This window comes from Eutrigla gurnardus (genome assembly GCF_963514095.1).
Source record: "Eutrigla gurnardus genome assembly, chromosome: 16".
Taxonomy (NCBI): Eukaryota; Metazoa; Chordata; class Actinopteri; order Perciformes; family Triglidae; genus Eutrigla; species Eutrigla gurnardus.
In genome coordinates, this window is record NC_139927.1 from 8,097,817 (window position 1) to 8,116,102 (window position 18,286).

Genomic DNA, 18,286 nt, shown 5'->3' on the forward strand with positions numbered 1-18,286 from the left:
TTACACACCCTAAAAGCTGGAATTCTCTCTTCATTGCACATTTGATTAACGAATTGTTAAAAAATATTCTTCCACCTAAAATTGGAGCCCATTTTCCAACTTTTCTCCACGACTGAATCATCAAGCAGCATCAACAAATACAAATAATTATTAATAATTATCACAAAAATGTAAAGTCAGATAGAGAATTAATTTAAAATTGCACTGAAGTGGGATGGCGATAAATAACCCGTAAACATAAAAGAAGTCCATTGCACCTTCAGACTCTCTTCATTTGACCTTGCCGCGAGTCTCCAACTGAGAAAGTACTTTGTCAACCTGCAACAGAGCAAACCAATGCAGTATTCACAATATTGTAGTAGTTCAGTGTGTTCATAAATTACATTTACAAATAAAAGTATGAAACATTTGTCGTGTACACACTAGATGCACAAGAGAAAATGTGGATTCTTTCTGATTTTGAAGGATTTCATCACTATAGGAGGCTGGATATGCCACTAAAATACTAGTCATGTCATTAATGGATAATAACAACCTTGATTACTTAATTGATTTAGAAAAAAAACATTAAAAACTGCAAATCTTTCTGGAATTGCAATATATACCAAATTTAAATCAGTCTTATCTACTGTTAAAACATAGTCTAAAAGTGTTTTATTGGCACACTCTGGTCTCCAAACGCAGTCATCGGGGATATCACTAACCGTGATGAACCAGTGAGACTTGGGCCCGTAGTGAAGCTGAGACTTGAAGGTCATCGTACTGGCTGGAGCCAGAGCGTGGAGGTGGAGGTGAGGAACCGATGAGAACGGAGGCACATGAAACCCCATCCTGCACAGAGTCCACATGGGTTTGAACCGGCCGTGAAAAACAAATGAAATCATCAACAACTAACAACTAAATCGTTCCTGCGATGCAAAGCAACACAGAGCATTATTTTTAAAAGTCAATCACAAGTCACAAATGTGGTGATGTCATCTCAGGAGTTTGATTTACCGGACGTCATCCAGGTTGCTGACTTTATTCTTCTTCAGGATGCTCCTTCCCATTTCTACCATTCGCTCCACTGTCAACAAACAAGTCACATTAATATGGTCCCGTCACACAGGCTAAAACTAAAATACAGTGTTTTTTTTTTCTGTGTAAAAAATATTAATTTGAGTCCATAAAGGACAGGATCACAGGCACACCTTTGGTTTTGAATAAGCATTAAATGATAAGGAATATAATAATGAGTCCCATTCAAATTCTCCTGAAATCAATCAAAGGCTGCTGACTCATCTTTCTCTATTGAACAACTACCAATACTCGTGACTTGCTAAAAAAAATGTGAGCAGACCAACTGTGTTCTTCTATGTCACCTAGAGGTATGTGGTCCCCCTGGAGACTCTTGCAGTTGTCTATGTGGGTCCTGGGAACCACAAGGTAGTGATGTGCGGCGCCGGGCTTCCTGTCACGAAAACAGAGCAGCTCGTCATCCTGCGGTGACAGACAGAGAAGAGGGAGAGAAGGAGGGAGGGTCAAGACTTCACAGTTGTTGAGCTTCGTATTCATGAATGAACGGTTCGTACTTACGCTCAGCAGGATTTCTGCGTCCGTCTGGTTGTTCGCTATTTGGCAGAAAGGACAGTCTTCGCCTCCGGAATCGTCCCGCGTCCCCATTTGTGTTTAAAAAGTTGTGTCTTTGCCTCAGAGTCGATCTGTAAGGTCTGAATACAGGGAGTCTGGGGGGCGTGGCTTCGTCCAGGACAACCAGTCGCTGACCGAGCTAATCGAGTCGGTCCTCACGCTGCCTTCATGGTACACGCGGACATTCCCACGTCAACAAATACTTCAATCCTGAGTGCGACTTATCAGACATATATTTTTATATGTCCTAGTTTGTTAGTGATTCTATAATAAACGAGTTTATAAGCTTTCATGATTTCCCTGCACTGTTTTAGTGTTTTATCTCTTCAGTTACTGTTATGCATTTTAATTGTGCTAAATACATCAAATCAACATCATGTCAAGAAAATCCTAGAGTGCATATGCAAATGAAAAGATCAACATTTTGAGGAAAAAAAAGGACCCATTTGCTTTCCAGCCCAGAGTTGAAATCTAGCTGACAGCAACGAGGCACAGTTACTTCCTGGAATTGCTGCTGGTTACCTGGCAACTGAACCTCCATCATAAAAGCTGTTTGTGTTTTTTGATTAAAGACGATATTGTGTTAATTTGTGAGCTTTATAGCTGCTGGTAGGTGGATCCAGTCAGAGCTGATTCCTCATTTCCATGTCTATATACTAAACTAAGCCAATAATAAACAGGCCTGTAGGCAGTTCCAGTCTAGGTTTGTTGGATGTGACCTTTTTTGGTTAATTACAGTAACTGAGTGGAAAATGTATGTGAGCAGTTTCGGGGATGTATTTTGTATTAATAAAAAGAAACTCTTCAATCTCAAAAGGACACACATGCACACAAATACACAAAATTCTGCAGAAACTTTATAACATTTTAATAAATATCTCAACATACACGTGGTCATGGTGTTTAAAGAAGTCAGTCCTTTGTTTCCCTATACTGATGATAAAAGTGCAATTAATTTCACATTTTGTCAATTAAAACAAAAAAATTAATTATCTTTTGGTATATATTTTGGTATAAATATCATCTCCTTCATTATCTCATTAATATAGAGTTTATAACGTTGTCATCGCTGTAGTGTCTCAAATTTGCGAACACATATTTTTAGCAGGCGAAGATTGATCCTTTAGATACTTCTGGAATCTTTCTTTCTGTGGAGAGAAAAAATGTTCAGATGGGACAACGAAATCTCATAAAAACTGTCCAGAGTGCAAATGTCTAAATGCACAAATAAAATGGTAATTGCACAAGCCACTGCAATGACCAATAAGGAAGGAGTAATAAAATAAGGAGCAAGCAAAGCGGCCGGTGGGGATCTCTAGTTGTTCCAACACTCACGGTAACAAAACTCTTGGTCCTTGGTGTGAACTTATACTGCATGTGCTTGTAGATTTGGCTGGCGGGGGCGAGCACGTGGAGGTGGAGGTGATCCACTGAAATGTAGGGGGGTTTGTGGAACCCCAGGCTGTGGAGGAAAACACGTCAATGTAATGACAAGCAGGTCAACACACACACACACACACACACACACACACACACACACACACACACACACACACACACACACACACACACACACACACACACACACACACACACACACACACACACACTAAGCGTCCTCATCTACCTTATGTCCGTCATATCGACGCCTTGTTCATGTAGTACAGCTTTCCCCATGTCAGCCATCCTTTCAACTGTGGGATTCAAGACTGTTATTTCTTTGTAGAGACTTGGAGATCAATCTGACGGTAGCTTCAGTATATATGTATAGTTTTTTTTAGTTGTAGTGTCGTTTCAGCTGGTTTGATGTGTGTGTAAGCAGCAGGACTGTTAGCAGCAGCTCAGGATTATACATCAGTGGTTATTTACGGTACTTGTACGAGCTTGCAGTGATCCAGTGTGACTGACCGAGGTCCACGTGTCCCCTGTGCAGCGAGAAGCAGTTGACTATGTGCCGCGTTGGTACGACCAGGTAGTGGTGAGGAGCACCAGGGTGGATGTCTCTGAAACACACCAGCTCCTTGGTCTGTTGGAGGGGATGGAGAGGTGAAACACACGCGTTGACCTAGAGGTCAGTGAACGCAGCACTGTTGCAAACGCAATAATGCATTGCATTTTGGCTGGAGTCAAAAATGCTGCTGCAAAAAATTTAATTTAATTTTGTATATACTTCAGCTCGTGCCTATTATCTATATGTTGAATATGGAGATTTTTCTACATATATACAATTTCCCTATCAAATTATGTGAATGATATTATACTGTTTGAAGGCATTTAATAAGAAGTTAATAAGAAGAACATATTTAACCCACATTACATCCCGAGACTGAGGCTGATACAAAAGTGTAATAATAAGCTGTATTATAGATGCGCTTGTGCCAAATTTACTTGTGTTTACCTTTTTGATGACTTCCGTTTCCGTGTCTTGGTCGCTGGCTATCAAACAGAAAATACAACTTTTACCGTTGCTTTCCATTGGATCGGATTTGTCTTTCGCCATATTTTCAGGTACTTCCTCGAACCGTCTCTCTTGTATTCTCTTCATCTCGCTGCCGGGAAACTTTCCTCTTCTCGGCCGTAAACGGCGCCGAAGATCGTCTATGAACCCGAAGCGATCACTCACTCCGATTACTTTACCGAAACACTCACATCAAAACAACACATTTAGTTATTTTACATAAATACAGTGGGGCAACAAGTGGGTAGGCCAAAGTGATGGTAAAAAGACACATTTAGGAATAATAAGAAGCTTGTTAATTATTGATAAATGACTTATGGAGAATAAATAAGTAATAAGTCTAAGTACTCCTTCTCACACCTTTTCGAATATATAAACCAAGGCAACAAGTGTTTCAACTATTTCTTCTGCTTTATGCTTTTCATCATCTGCAAATATGTTTTTATGCATGTCCACTTGGTGTAAGATCATTTCTCCTTTGTTTTACAGAGAAATAAAGAAAGTTACCTAAACAACTAATTAAAAACAGAGGTGGAGTGAAACCTCTTCATTCATCGTCTCTGCAGCTGGTCAGCATCCTGATTTAATTTTATCTCCCACTCATAACAAGATCGTTCATCACGACACTGGTAACCTGCACAGACAACAACATGTGGGGATACACCATCTGACACAAGCCATTGTCATATTTGTATATATTTAACATTTATTTAGGTTTGAATGTGTTTGCTATAACAACACAATAAATAGATCCTTAGTGATATCACAGCAGTTTTGGATTCACAAGAAATAATACTCGGGGAGCATTCACAGTTACAACACAAGACGAAAAAAAGCTCATTTTCACATGAAGCGATAAGTGGCGTTAGTGGATAGGATGGCAGGGGTCATTACAGTGGTGCCAGACATTTGCAGTATCGCATATCCATGCACTACACGCCTGTACGGGATACACAGGATATGAATGAACATTTATTTTCCGCGTTAGTAGATCTGAATATTTAGTTAGTGGCATACCAATGTGCAAAAAAAAACAGGCGGTCCCTTTTACACCCATTTTAAATCCAAACAGAGTCTGACCCCGGTTGGACAGGAAGCGTCCCTCCTGTAGTGGTCAAATAGCAGTCAGTAACGATTTTAATTCCACGGGGCCACGCACATCACAGCATCGACCGTGGATTAATCCTGTAGTGCAAAGTGGCATCATGTCTAACTTCCACTGGCTCTCTGAACGACCACGCATGATAAATAAAAAATAGAAAAATCAGTCGACGTGAGATATGAATTCAATACTGACAAACAGTTATTAATAGTGCTTGTTGGCTCCAATCAGAAACATTTAACACAACATGTCTATAAAAAGTACAACCATTTAAAAAAAAAAATGTAAAAACAGAATGTAAAAATAAAATAATCTAAAAATATTTTATAAAATTTAATGAATTCACAAGAAATATGAAATTAAAAGAACATATTTGGTCATCACAAACCTGGCTTCACCGCTTGTTTTGGGTTGTACGGGGGGAATTAAAACCTTATATGTGGTTGTGAGGAAATGCAATGGAACAATTCTCATCCGGTTCCTCCAAATCTCAAAAATAAGAGAACAAGTCGGCCTTCAGAGGAAGTGCAACACTTCCATTGTAAACAATCACAACATTTCCTGCTCTGAAAATTAATTTTAAAAATGGTGGAGAATCCCAAAAATTAGGTCCCCGGCAAACTCCACTTCCTTTACGTTTGAAATTAATTGCATTATTTAAAAAAACAAACAAACTGCGCTTTGTCTTCAGCACATAATCCTGTACATTCCCAAAGAAAATAATTACATCTGCACAAATTAACCTACAGCATCGTGGGATATCTTGTTCTTTCACACATGCTTTTCTTTACCTCAGCAGTAACATCAGCAGCCCTTCCTCTTCTCTCCATCCTCATGAGCTCATGGCAGTCTGCATGCTGGGAAAGCTGAAGGCGTTGACCGATGTCTAAGGCAGTCAATGAACTGAGAGCCTTTTCCTCACACTTCCACCTGCTGAAGGAAGGAGGACCCAGACACGTGGCCGACCTACCTGCAGGTCGAACCCGCCTCAACGACAGGCTGCAGAAGAGCGCTCCGCTTCCAGAAAACGTAACACCTGCACGGGCTTCTCTCTCTCAGAACATTTAGCGTCATTGTGGGGTTGCTAGTTTGGCCTCCAAGCGGTGCGTAATAGATTTGGGGGTTGTTTTCGAAGGTTCGGCGTGGAGGGTGAAAGCGACAGGTGAGGCTACTCGAAGGTCCAGACCTCCACGCTGTGGATGTTGAAGTCCTGCTGCACGGAGAGTGGCTGGTTGTTGAAGGTGGCGCATTTGTTGGTGGTGCCTCGGTACAGCTCGGAGTCCAGCCACAGACCCAGCTGACCGCTGCAGGGGATGGAGAGAGGGCAGAGAGTTTGTGCTCAGTCACGAGAAAACCTATGAAACAAGCGAGTCCCTTGCAGTGCAGCTGCTGGATCTACTTACCCTCCCCCTCCCAGCTGCAGAGAGTCAGTGTTGCCCTTCACGAAGTAGGAATTCTCCCCCGTCCAGCGGTACACCTGGACATCAAGGGGCAGACAATGTCCGATGTTGACATTTGTGGAATAAAAGTACAAATTCAAAACTGAGGTCTTAAACTAACGTGATACAAACCTTGACCTCAGGGCAGAAGCTGTAGAGGAATGTCTCTCCGGTGCCGTAACAGTGTTCGCTCACTCTGAAGGGATGAGTTGAGAAAGCCCCAAATATCTGTGACAAGAGTGAGATTCAGGATGAGAAGAGTTGGAATAAATAAACACAGGGTTCCCACTCAAAGTCAATAGTCACAGACTTAAAATCTGAATATCCGTGACCTCTAATGAACAATAAAAACAGGTTGCTTTGTGTTGAGCAGACAGAAATAGCACATGAATTCTTAAGTTGTGGCCCAACTTTTGTTTTGTGAAGCCTCAGTGACCACCAAATTCAAGACCAGGTGCACATGGTACGTTGCTTTGGACGGTTATCTACCTGGTTGTCCATGTCTTTGATGACCAGCAGCACCGGACCATCCACGTCTGCCAGGCTCCTGTACAGAGTCTTCAGGCTGGTCCCGTGTTTCACAGTGCTGTAGGCCAGTCTCCACGGGTAAATCTGCACACGGGCCGGCAAGCGGCAGGCGAGCTGCAGAGGGGAAAACATAATCAGATTACTAGAACTCCTGATTGGTATGTGGTTTATTTCATCCTGAAAGTTTTCTCGACTAGTAACTGGATTGTTTTAATGTGATAAGCAGCCAGAGGCAAACGACTGCTTAATAATAAAAAATGACCTTCTCAATGTGTGTGTCCTGCAGCAGATCGCTGTCATCGCTGAGTATGGGCAGCGCATCCACGGACAGTTCTCCGTCACAGCTGCCGAAACTCTGCCGACGCTTGGCCTCATCGATGGTGATGATCTTGGGAGTAAAATGAGCACATAGCGAGTCAACAGTGAAGAGAAATCAAGGCAGCTGCCACGTGAGAAGTAGATCGGGTGAGCGCTTCTCCGGACGTGAGACAGACGGAGATTCCTAGTTTTATAGAGACGACTGCATTAAAGATATTAGCACATTTTTTTTTGCTGAGCTTACCTCCCAGCTGCAAGATGCAGGGTCACTGAAGAAGTTGTCTATCATGTCCAGCTCGTCTTTCTCCACCACAACAAAGCCCTGCTCTCGAGCCTCCTTCCCGTACACATCTGGAGACCACTGGACGAAAAATCCATACAGATGGTCCACCCTGTAGGAAGGAAGGAAGGAAGGAAGGAAGGAAGGAAGCAAGGAACGAAGGAAGGAGGGAAGGAAGAAAGAAAGAAAGAAAGAAAGAAAGAAAGAAAGGAAGGAAGGAAGGAAGGAAGGAAGGAAGGAAGGAACAAACGAAGGAACGAAGGAAGGAGGGAAGGAAGGAAGGAAGAAAGGAAGGAAGGAAGGAAGGAAGGAACAAACGAAGGAAGGAAGGAACATAGGAAGGAAGGAAGGAACGAATGAAGGAACGAACGAAGAAAGTAAGGAAGGACCGAAGGAAGGAAGGAAGGAAGGAACGAAGGAACGAAGGGGGGAAGGAAGGAACAAACGAAGGAAGGAAGGAACATAGGAAGGAAGGAAGGAAGGAAGGAAGGAAGGAAGGAATGAAGGAACGAACGAAGAAAGGAAGGAAGGACCGAAGGAAGGAAGGAAGGAAGGAACGAAGGAAGGAAGGAACGAAGAAAGGAAAGAACGAAGTAAGGAAGGAAGGAATAAACGAAGGAAGGAAGGAAGGAACGAAATAAGGAAGTAGAGGAAGGAAGGAAGGAAGGAAGGAAGGAATGAAGGAAGTAAGTAAGTAAGGAAGGAAGGAAGGAAGGAAGGAAGGAAGGAAGGAACGAAGTAAGGAAGGAACGAAGCACACGCACACACACACACACGGTTAACAGCACATTATATTTTAAGACGAGGGTCGAGTATCATTTCTCAAAGTCTCACCTTTCTTGTGGTACGGCAAACCAGTACTCGGGCTGTTTACCCCGACCCCCAAATGAGTGGGCGGGGCTAGAGGTCACCCCGGTGGCAAAGGACTTCCTCATTGGCTTCCCCACTTTGAAGCACAGGAACATAGGTGGGATTTTACTCTTCTCCTCTGATGAGAAAAGCATGGCTGTGGACAAAAAAGGCCACCATGGTCATATTCGACACACAGGGAGCTTTATGAAGAGCCTTTTAGGGAATATTGTCAAATAGCTACAGTAATTGTGAGCCATGAGTTTAATATGCAGTTCAGTATTCCAACCTTCTATCGGAGCCTGCATCCTCTCCAGCAACCACGACTTCACTTCTGCCTCATAGCTTTTCTTCCGTCTCTCCTCCTCGCTGAGTTCAGCGCCACCTGCTGGTCTGTCCGGGCTTTGCCTCCTCGGACTCGAGTCCCCGCTTTGGTCCGCCGGTGCATCGATTGTTTCATCGCACACACCATTCAGCAGCTCTTCATTCTCTTTAGGTGTTCTATCTTTGGTTTCCTCCCGGATCGTAGGTTCATCACGCGAGGACTGTATCGAATCCCCGTCCTCGAGGGAGCTGTTCTGAGCTACGCCCTCGTCCTCTTCGTCATTCGGCTTCCCTTTACTTTGACCAAGCATCGACTTGTCCTGAAAGTCTCCCGTGCCTGGGCGGCTCGGTCCGAGTTCTTTTTGGTCCCTGCCGACGATGCTTTTGGAGGAAGCCCCCTCCACCTCTTCAACGCTCCCGTTGACACTTGGGTCCAACTCTGTGAATCCTTCGTCTGACGGAGACTTCTCTGTCTGCCCGCCCTCTGTGCTCGCTGGAGTTAAGAAGATGAAACAGTTCATTCTTGAACCTTGAAATATTGTATCAAGACATTTTCATGAACAATCAATTTGCAGATTTTGTGGATAAATAATTTGGTTTCTAGGACCGTAATATGGTGAAAAATCACACTCAGTATTGATAAAAAAATCTGAGAAGCAGGAAGAAGCTTTGACAGGTTGAAGATTAATCCTCCTTCACCTCAAATAAGACATTTAAACTCACACCAAAGGAAATTTGGATACTCAAGAGTTGACGATACAGAAATGAATGACTTGGAAGAATTTGAACATTCCCTAGCCGCTTTCATTAATACATTTTTCAGTGGTTTCATTCATCGCTAAGATTAAGAAGATTAAGAAGATTAAGTCCTTGGAGTTTAGACTCATTACAGCCAATTCAAGTCAAAATTAGATGACGTGATGTTACCGGATTCCGACATGGCCGATTCGATGTCGTCCAAAACGATCGGCCGCTTGGGATCGAGAGCTTCATAGCGGCTGAAGGGGTTGAGATCTCGCTCCGATGGCAGTTGCTCCCACTCGCCGGGCCTGTACACAGGACACAAATCCTGGGGTAGGTCTCTGTGGGGTCACGGGGCGGCAAACACACCGCACCACAAACCAGGGTGAAAATGAAAAGGAGGGAGGGGGGGGGGGGGGGGGGGGGGGGGGGGAGGGGGGGAGGGGGGGAAAAAGAAAAAGGTCCAAACAGAACTTATAAATGACCAGAATGATACAAAAACAACACATGTAATGTAAACAGCAAATAAAATGATCCATGAAGAACAGACAAAGAACACGATCAAATTTGAAACTAAAATCGACAGTGGAAACAAAAGGTACATCATAAAAAAAAAAAGAGATGTGGTAAAGAAGCAAACGTGAAAAGTCCTGTGAACAGTTTTAAACAGGCGGACTGAAAGAAGACAGAAAGGGAAACGAGAGTAAAGAGGGACGGTTTCGGGCGCTCTTACGATGGCAGAGCGTCTTTGAGCTTCATGCGCGACACGTCGTCGTACAGCGCCACGGAGACGACCTCCTCCATGGGGCAGATCAGGCCGTACTCCTCGCAGCCGTGCTCGATCACCAGGGGGTCCGACTTGTGGGGGTCGAACATGATGTTGTTGGGCGTCACGATCAGCACGCCGCCCACCACGCCCTGCAGCCGTGAAACAACACAGACGGACAGCAGCGCTGCATTAAATGAGTTCATTAAAGGAAGCGTTTCAGCATTAAGTCTCCAGGCTTCGCACCATGCCGTCAGTGAAATATTTGCAGCTCATCTTGATGAATTTAACCGTTGCCGGGCTGTCGTCCTCCGAGTTTGGGGAGAGCTCACGCCGGAGGGACGTTGCCGTCGCTGACATGCAGTTTGAAGTTCCGTCCTGAAGGAGGTTCGAAAAAAAGATCAGGGACCAATTTACATTTACATTCATTACCCACTTTTCAAAGTGCTTGAAAGTATCTTTTTCACTCGACGGTCAAATGCTGGTTTATGAAAAGAACTTCAATTTAAAAAAACACTCATCGTTAAAAACTGCTGACTCATACCGTAGATTAAATTTGTAATCATGGACGGTATCAGAATTTGAATTACGAGACAATATTAAAGCATTTTGAAAGCTATATTTTTTACTAAAACATAAATAAAACAGTGGAGATGGATCTTTTTGGACAAAGATTAAAAATTGTATACTGTTTTGACAGACCCTGAAGTAGAGTATCATCAATACAATAACACCAAATAAAGACATAAGGCCTTTTCTGGAAAGTTTGAAGAGATTGAGTGGGATATATGTTCTGCAAGTTGCCTTTTAACAACATTTTAAACAGATTTGTCCCTAAATGGCTTCTGTTAACGACTGCTAAATGCCATGTGCTCTAAGCAACGTATCGAATAACGCTCTACTTACATGAGATGCTTTCTCTGATGAGCCATTTGTAAAGGAGGCATCGGAGGAACTCTGAGACTCTGGATAAGCTTCCGACAGGCCCACATCCGGGACAAACAGCTTCTGTAATAATCATGATGGGGAGCCGATGGTCAGCCAGTCGGAGGTTAAACCGAAGCGGCGGTTCGTGTTCCTGCCGAGATTCTCACCTGACCGGGGTAGACACTGCGAGAGAAGAGCTTGTTCAGCTGGACCAGTTTGTTTGGGGTGATGTTGAACTTGAGCGCGATGCTGTTGAGGGAATCACTCGGTCCCACCTGTAACAAGAGATGGGAAAAAAAGGGGCACAAGTCAGAACATTACTGCTAGTAAGTCAGTACATTATTTTAACGTGTTGCCATCGTAGTTTTACTCACAATGAACTCCACCGTCCCCGGTGGCCTCTTCTTCTCCTTCTTTGCCTGATTGTTACTTTTACAGCCATCATCTAGAAAAAGAAACAAAAAATGATTCTCATAAGACATTCATTCATGCTCATTCTGTCAACCTGAAACACATATATTTAAATGTCTAGAATGAATGAAAGAAATAGGCCACCAGAGATGAAAACCAGTATAACATCTAAATGTGCTTCATTGCCTTTTCGAGTCGGTACCAATGGTTGTTTGTCCCCTATCATTACCCAGCCTTAAAACCCTGCCACACACATGCTGAAGCAGTTATCGTAAACACACACACAAACACACACACGCACAATCTGACCCTTGTAGTAGACAAGGTCCACAGTCAGTCAGCACTTTCCCCTTGCCAAGAACACAGAAGCTATTAGCGTACCACTCCCTGAATGCTAAATTACACTGCTGCCTCCTCCATGGAAACGGAGGGGCATGACTAAGCAGACTACCGCTTCTCCTTACTGTACGGAGCATTAAAGACGAGACCGCAGTCACTTCTGTGAACGCCGTCGCTTAGTCACTGAATTTATACTGTGAGGGGATTTATGCAGAAGGCTGCATAAACCTAAAGAGTCCCACTGCAGCAGAGCATCGTGTCTGGTTTGATGGGCTGCAGGTAACAAGAGTTTACACAGCTGGCTGTCGCCATGCACGCATGACGAGACTCCATTATCACAGTCAATATGAAGGAGTTAGTGATGATTTATGCTGCAAAAAAAAACCCCCAGCAGCACATGACAGCATGATACACAAGGTAGCATACACTAAATCTCAATCAGGTTTAATATGAAGCTTTAGATGTGTTCGGACAACTAGCTTACACGGATATTAATCATTAATCTTAGTCTCAATCAGTTTAATAGCCTAACGATACAATGCAGTTGATATCTATTTATTATTTCATCAAATGTCCTCTCAAATAACTTGATGCTATTATCCTAACTAGAATTCTATCCATTTTTTCCACTTTTTAACTCCCTAACACCAACTCAGCATCGTAAATGTCATCATCAAGAGAAAAAGAGTACAGGATTTTAAAAAAAGTTATGCAACTTCCTGTTTAAAACTGCTGAAGTTGTTCCCAACACAGAAGACCCTTGTGTTGCATAACAGTCAAATAACACAGCACTTGTCTGAAAATGGGAATTTACGGAGAACAACAAAAAAATAATTGATTTTGCTAAGAAACAAACGCCTGAATACTTCTGTAGCAGTAGCGATAATTGGATTTGCCCTGCCGGATTTAATTAGATAGTAAACCTGCTTTGAATGGAGCTATTACACCAAGGTTAACTGCCATAATAGTGGACTAGGACGAGAACATTTACGACTAAATTATAATTCTCAGGGACTTCACCCAGTGATTTTTGTGTCACACAGCTTCTGTAGACGGGAGAGTCCTGAATTCAGGAAACATCATTACCAGGGCTGTGGTGAGCAGAGGGTTTTGCTCTGTAAAAGGCTTAGCTAGATGATGAAGAGTGAATCTGTCTGATCAAACGAAGAAGAACAAGACAAACCTGAGCCTGCAGGTGCCTTCGCTGTTACTCTCTGTAGGTCTGTCTTCTTGTTCGGGTCAACGTCACGTGGGACGTCCGGGCAGGAAATGATCGCCGAGCTCTGCTCAGTCACATTCTTCTCCGATTGACTCTGCTTGAGCTGTCGCCGCCTCTTCAGTCTGATGGGACGCCAGAGGAGAGACGGACGTTAAGCATTTATTATAAGTAAAATAAAGAAAACACGGGAGTGTAGATGGCCATTTGATCACATGACAACTCTTACAATGGGGTGATATCGGTAGATATATAAACGTACACACAGGCCACGGATGCACAGGACACATAAAACAGGAAGATGACAACAAATAAACATAGAATGACTACAAAGAGACAGCAAGAGATACAGACTCACAAATACTATGATAAGGGCCAAAAACAACCACAAATAGACAGACAAGTATTACAAAGAGACGCAAAGCAAACACAAAGAGACTCAAAATGACAACAAAGAGATACAAAATTACCAAAAAGAGACCCAAAATGTCTAGAAAGAGACCAAGAAGAGGCTCAACGGCTATAAAGTCTGTGTCTTTCTCCTATTTGGAGAGGTGGGCCTTTTGTAAGATTGTGCCCAGGTGCTCATGGCCTCATAATACAACCAATGTTGAACCACTTTAATGCTGTAGATAAAGACCTTTTTCATAATAAAATATAAAATTGTACGTTTTACTAGTGTTGCAGTGGACTACCAGGCAGCACATGCTTGTTCTTTGCCCGACGTCATGAAAACTTCCATTGTGAATTCAGACCTTCTCTTCAGGTGCAAATGAGCTCAAATTTATTGGCTTGAGCTTGAACTTTTCTCTCTCTTTACTTTGCTGCCTCAGCTGTATTTCCCTCCCAGTCGGTCTTCTACCCCTGTTAAATCATTGATAGATGAGGCAATGGTGTAATGGCATCTCCAGACCCTTTTGGGGTACATTAAGGGGGGCAACTGCAGTGCAGTGGAACCCGAGGGTTAGCGGTGCACTTAAGGATAGTGCACGCTCCACGAGGCCCATTAACCCAACCTTAAGTGTGGATTTGAGTATGTTAAGAAAAGATTAGATCAAAATTAGATTATCAGAAGCTTTGAGTGATGGCAAAGCCCCGGCCAAAAAGGGAGAATAAAAGAAAAACAAAAAGAGAAGCGTTTTGAGCGTTCCAAGTGCCTTAATGGGAAGGCAAGAGTGGGTCGATAAAGCTGCAGACAGACATAGTTCAGGCCTCTCCCCTTAGCCTCAGGTCTCTCTCATGCTCAAACCCATGCAGCACACATCTGGTAGCGATGAACTCAAGAATCTGCAGACACTGGGTCTGTTTCACACTGGGCCATTTCTCAGAGCATCTCTCAAGACTTCATCTTCGGCCCTTTTCTCCTTCACTCCACTCAGACTTTCATTATGTAACCCACGGCATCCATTAACAGCATAATGGCAGAGAAAGCTCAATGCTGTTAGTAAGAAGTTTGAAATGTAACATACAAAAAAGAAAGAGGGAGAGAGCCCTCAAGACAATGGGCACGTATGGCAGCAAAATCTTTGTTTTTTTGCAATATGGATGTTTACATGATCTGAGATTATGATTGCTGGTTTGTTTGGTCCGTTTATCTAATTTGTTCTAATTGTTTACACTATTATATTTGAAATATGAAACCCAGGAGGCAGGACTGCCATGGGAACTATAAATGTGGATTCCATAAAAAAATAAAATAAACAACTTCATTAATATTGTTATTTTTAGACAAATTCCGGTTTCACTTGGCCTTTATGTTGTTTTGTAGGAAAGGAAACCTCAGTTCTCTAGCAGAAACTAGTGAGTTTCCCTTCAGGATATTTCTTTATTCCAGCACTCGTCTCACAACTTTCTTGTGGCAAAGAGGGCAACCCGAAATCGTGACGCTACCGCCACCAGACTCCACGATGGAAATCTCACGTTACCGCTGATGTGCAGGGTTTGGCTTACATCAAAAATAGAGTTTAGTACGGCCACAAAGCGTGATTTTAGTCTCAATAGACAAGAGAACCTTTTTCCCCATTTGATTTCAAAGTGTCCCACATATCTTGTGGTCATGATGTCATGCAAGTTCTCTCAACAGCAACTAAGCTGGGAGCAGTCAAATCGCCCAGACAACGGGTACTTCCTGTGCAGTGTCTCTCCAGCACAGCCATGGAGCTCCTTTAAAGTCGCCATGAGTTCCTCAATCACCAGTTCTGGCTCTGAGAACACGTACAGCTTGTTTTGTATGCCTGGTCTTATTGTTCTCACTGTTTATTTGGGGCCTTTGAACTTTAAGTGAAAGTTTCACCTTTGTAAAACAATAAAACATGTCAGCTCTCGTTACTGGCATGATCCTCCACGCCGTACTTTCCCTACATTTGCCAGGAAGTGAGGCAGCATATGGCGGTAGCAGTGGCTGCGTCCCGAGATAAGGCAGACTTTCCTTCCTGACATGTTGCCTTTCTACCCATACAGGCACCACTCCACCTTTCCACTGTTATTCTGCTTCTCCCTCCCACAGGTGGGAACCCTGCCTTTGCAGGAAAACACCAGCGACTCGGCTCAAAACCCAGCAATCCCATTAACATCTTACGCACGGCTTACCTATAATAGTTAGGAGAGCTACTGAAATGCAATGCCATTACAAACAAATAATAACGTAGGATTTCCAACACAAGCCGATCAAATCAATACCAGGCCTGAACAAGTAACCCGAGACATAATAGGAAAGGATGAAGGCCATTAGGCTACACTGCATTACCTCACACCATTTGTCACAAGCCTACTCAACAACTAGGGATATTAGCAGCACACTCACCAGACGACATCTGCTCATCCATAAACGGTCTTGTTTATTTGGTTCTGGGTGAACTTTGGCCTAACAGTACATACGAGCAACTGTTTCAGGCAAATAAACAAGACAAAGAAGCTATGTGTGTGTTCATCACTTTATGGTATACAGTTACTGTACAACCGGCAGGATAAATCAAGCAGAACTGAAACTAAATTCTGAGGATAAGGATATTCAGACATATTCTACATACACAGGAGTACATAAAGGTGCTTTATTTTCTCCCTTAAATAAACAGAGACGTCTCATCATCTGTGTAGACGTCAGCCAGAGAGCAAGTGGGCGTCTCTTTGTTCATAACCCGCTGATTCTGAGTCAGTCTATGCATCTTCTCGGGTGTGATAAGACAGACTCTTTCCAAAAAAATGTTCTGCTATTCTGTTTCACGGTGCTGCCAAAAATCCAATTTTACAGCCGACATCATCCCCGTGGGGCCGGGAAGCTCTGACGCATGACTCGGATTAAATGGGAGGCCCTATTATTTCGGTGCAGCTCAGAGACAGGTGTCTTAACGGTGCTGATGCATGATTCGTAAAAAAAGGTGAGAATAAATAATTAGCCAATGCACCTTTGCAGCAGATTAGATACAAGCAATGCACTAAGTATTACACAAAGGATTTGGACTTTACACTACAGCACATAATACATACATACGTAAAGTTTTGCACATATATGTGCACTTTTGTTCCCAAATGTTGTTTCTCCATATTGACATTTTGATCTCCCTCTACGTTTTTGGTGGTGTTTGCTTATTCTAATCAAGGGTCTAAGGATGACTAACTTAGACCAACATGGCAACTGAAAGAGAGAGAAAAAATCATCATGAATGCTTAAGTAAATGATACTCTTTAGTTAGCTTTTGTACCAGCTTTAGATGGAAAGCAATCTGTCATAAACACACGCAATATGCTCAACGATCACTTTGGCAAAAGACACAAATTAACAACAAACATGGGCCCCTTACCTGGAAAAGTACCCTGGCTTCCTGTCTCTCTTTTCCATCAGGCCGAGGTCCTAAATGTGCGCGCAGTGACGCGCACCCATACACACACGCACCCTCACACACACCCACTCAGTGTGTACAGTCCAGCAGACTCAGGGGGGGAAGATCACCTGTCACGCTTCTTTCTCGTCCTGCGGAGGGAATAGGCGATTTGGAGGATTAATGCCTCCCCACTTATCAACAAACACTCACTCCCCAAAACGTGACGGTGCAGCCTCGTCGCTTTAAAGCATCCTGTAACAAGCATGTCAGACAATGGCTGACCAACAGGGTGGAGGAAAAAAATGCATGTGGAGCGAAGACACGTCCGCTACGAGTTTGCCACAATTAGAAACCGTTTTGTGACGTACTTGTGCTTCATCGCAACAATGTTGCCTCTTTTTCTGCGCCATCTGTTCGGTGGATGTAAACACGCGAACGGCGACACAACATGAAAACGAAATAACTGGAAAAACACGTTACGAACCGCGACCCCCGCACGAAAAAGCAGGCGAGTTCACCCGAGTGTAAGCCCTAAAAGCGTTATATAACAGGTGAACGGCTAACCGCCGAGGGTTAAGGTGAAGGCTGTATAACGTTACCCCACCTAGCTACATTCTTCGGTTTGTGGCGACTTGCGTGAATCCCCGTCTACGGTCTGATAGGACAGACTTCGGGCTCTCCTTTTAAGATGCAGCGGCAACAAAAGACTAGATTATCAACCGTGCTAACGTTAAAAAGCGACCGCCTAAGCAAACATACTGCATTTCCAACCGACCTAAACAGCGGATGCTAACTATGCTAGCTAGCCAATTTGTTTACAGGACAATAGCAACCTGGTGGAGACGGTAAGGCGATTTTACAGTCCAGCCGCTCGCCCGTTTTCTAAAATAATTAAATAAATAAAAGTACCTTCTTCCCGTTCTTGCAATATTGGACAAACGTGGACGCCAAACGCTTATGTACGACGTTTTAACGCGAAACCGAAAGAAAATAGGTAGCTAAAAAATTGCCCACATACCTTGCGTGCATCTTCCAGCAGCTAACTAACGTTATATCAAAATGAAGCCTCCCCTCCCTTCGCTACGCCCTCTGGTGTCATCCTTGTAGAGACATGAGCTCACCACGTTTGCATGTGCTG

The 18,286-nt window shown here is 43.4% G+C and overlaps 2 protein-coding genes across 5 annotated transcripts; both read right to left on the bottom strand.

The window, feature by feature from the left end:
- Window positions 1–180: 180 nt before the first annotated feature.
- Window positions 181–4,241, bottom strand: LOC311026777 (uncharacterized protein). Its single transcript, XM_084030476.1, has 10 exons — window positions 4,028–4,241; window positions 3,538–3,655; window positions 3,257–3,323; window positions 2,965–3,091; window positions 2,761–2,777; window positions 1,576–1,663; window positions 1,362–1,479; window positions 997–1,066; window positions 705–831; window positions 181–318 (listed from the first exon to the last, which is right to left on the bottom strand). Exons 1-10 carry the CDS (start codon window positions 4,172–4,174, stop codon window positions 271–273), a joined length of 927 nt encoding a protein of 308 aa, XP_083886602.1. The 5' UTR covers window positions 4,175–4,241; the 3' UTR covers window positions 181–270.
- A 526-nt stretch (window positions 4,242–4,767) lies between these two features.
- Window positions 4,768–18,286, bottom strand: ncoa7b (nuclear receptor coactivator 7b). Of its 4 annotated transcripts, none has more exons than XM_084031135.1 (17): window positions 18,167–18,286; window positions 17,128–17,297; window positions 13,295–13,452; window positions 11,736–11,806; window positions 11,529–11,636; window positions 11,341–11,442; window positions 10,681–10,812; window positions 10,402–10,586; window positions 9,855–10,009; window positions 8,893–9,411; window positions 8,589–8,760; window positions 7,719–7,866; window positions 7,419–7,544; window positions 7,118–7,270; window positions 6,761–6,856; window positions 6,593–6,666; window positions 4,768–6,493 (listed from the first exon to the last, which is right to left on the bottom strand). In XM_084031135.1, the coding sequence occupies exons 2-17, from the start codon at window positions 17,163–17,165 to the stop codon at window positions 6,358–6,360; spliced, it is 2,373 nt and encodes a 790-aa protein (XP_083887261.1). In that variant the 5' UTR covers window positions 17,166–17,297; window positions 18,167–18,286; the 3' UTR covers window positions 4,768–6,357. The 4 variants fall into 4 exon arrangements, with proteins under 4 accessions (XP_083887261.1, XP_083887263.1, XP_083887260.1 ...); XM_084031137.1 differs by having other exon boundaries at window positions 9,855–9,976; window positions 18,167–18,285; XM_084031134.1 differs by having other exon boundaries at window positions 8,893–9,420; window positions 18,167–18,285.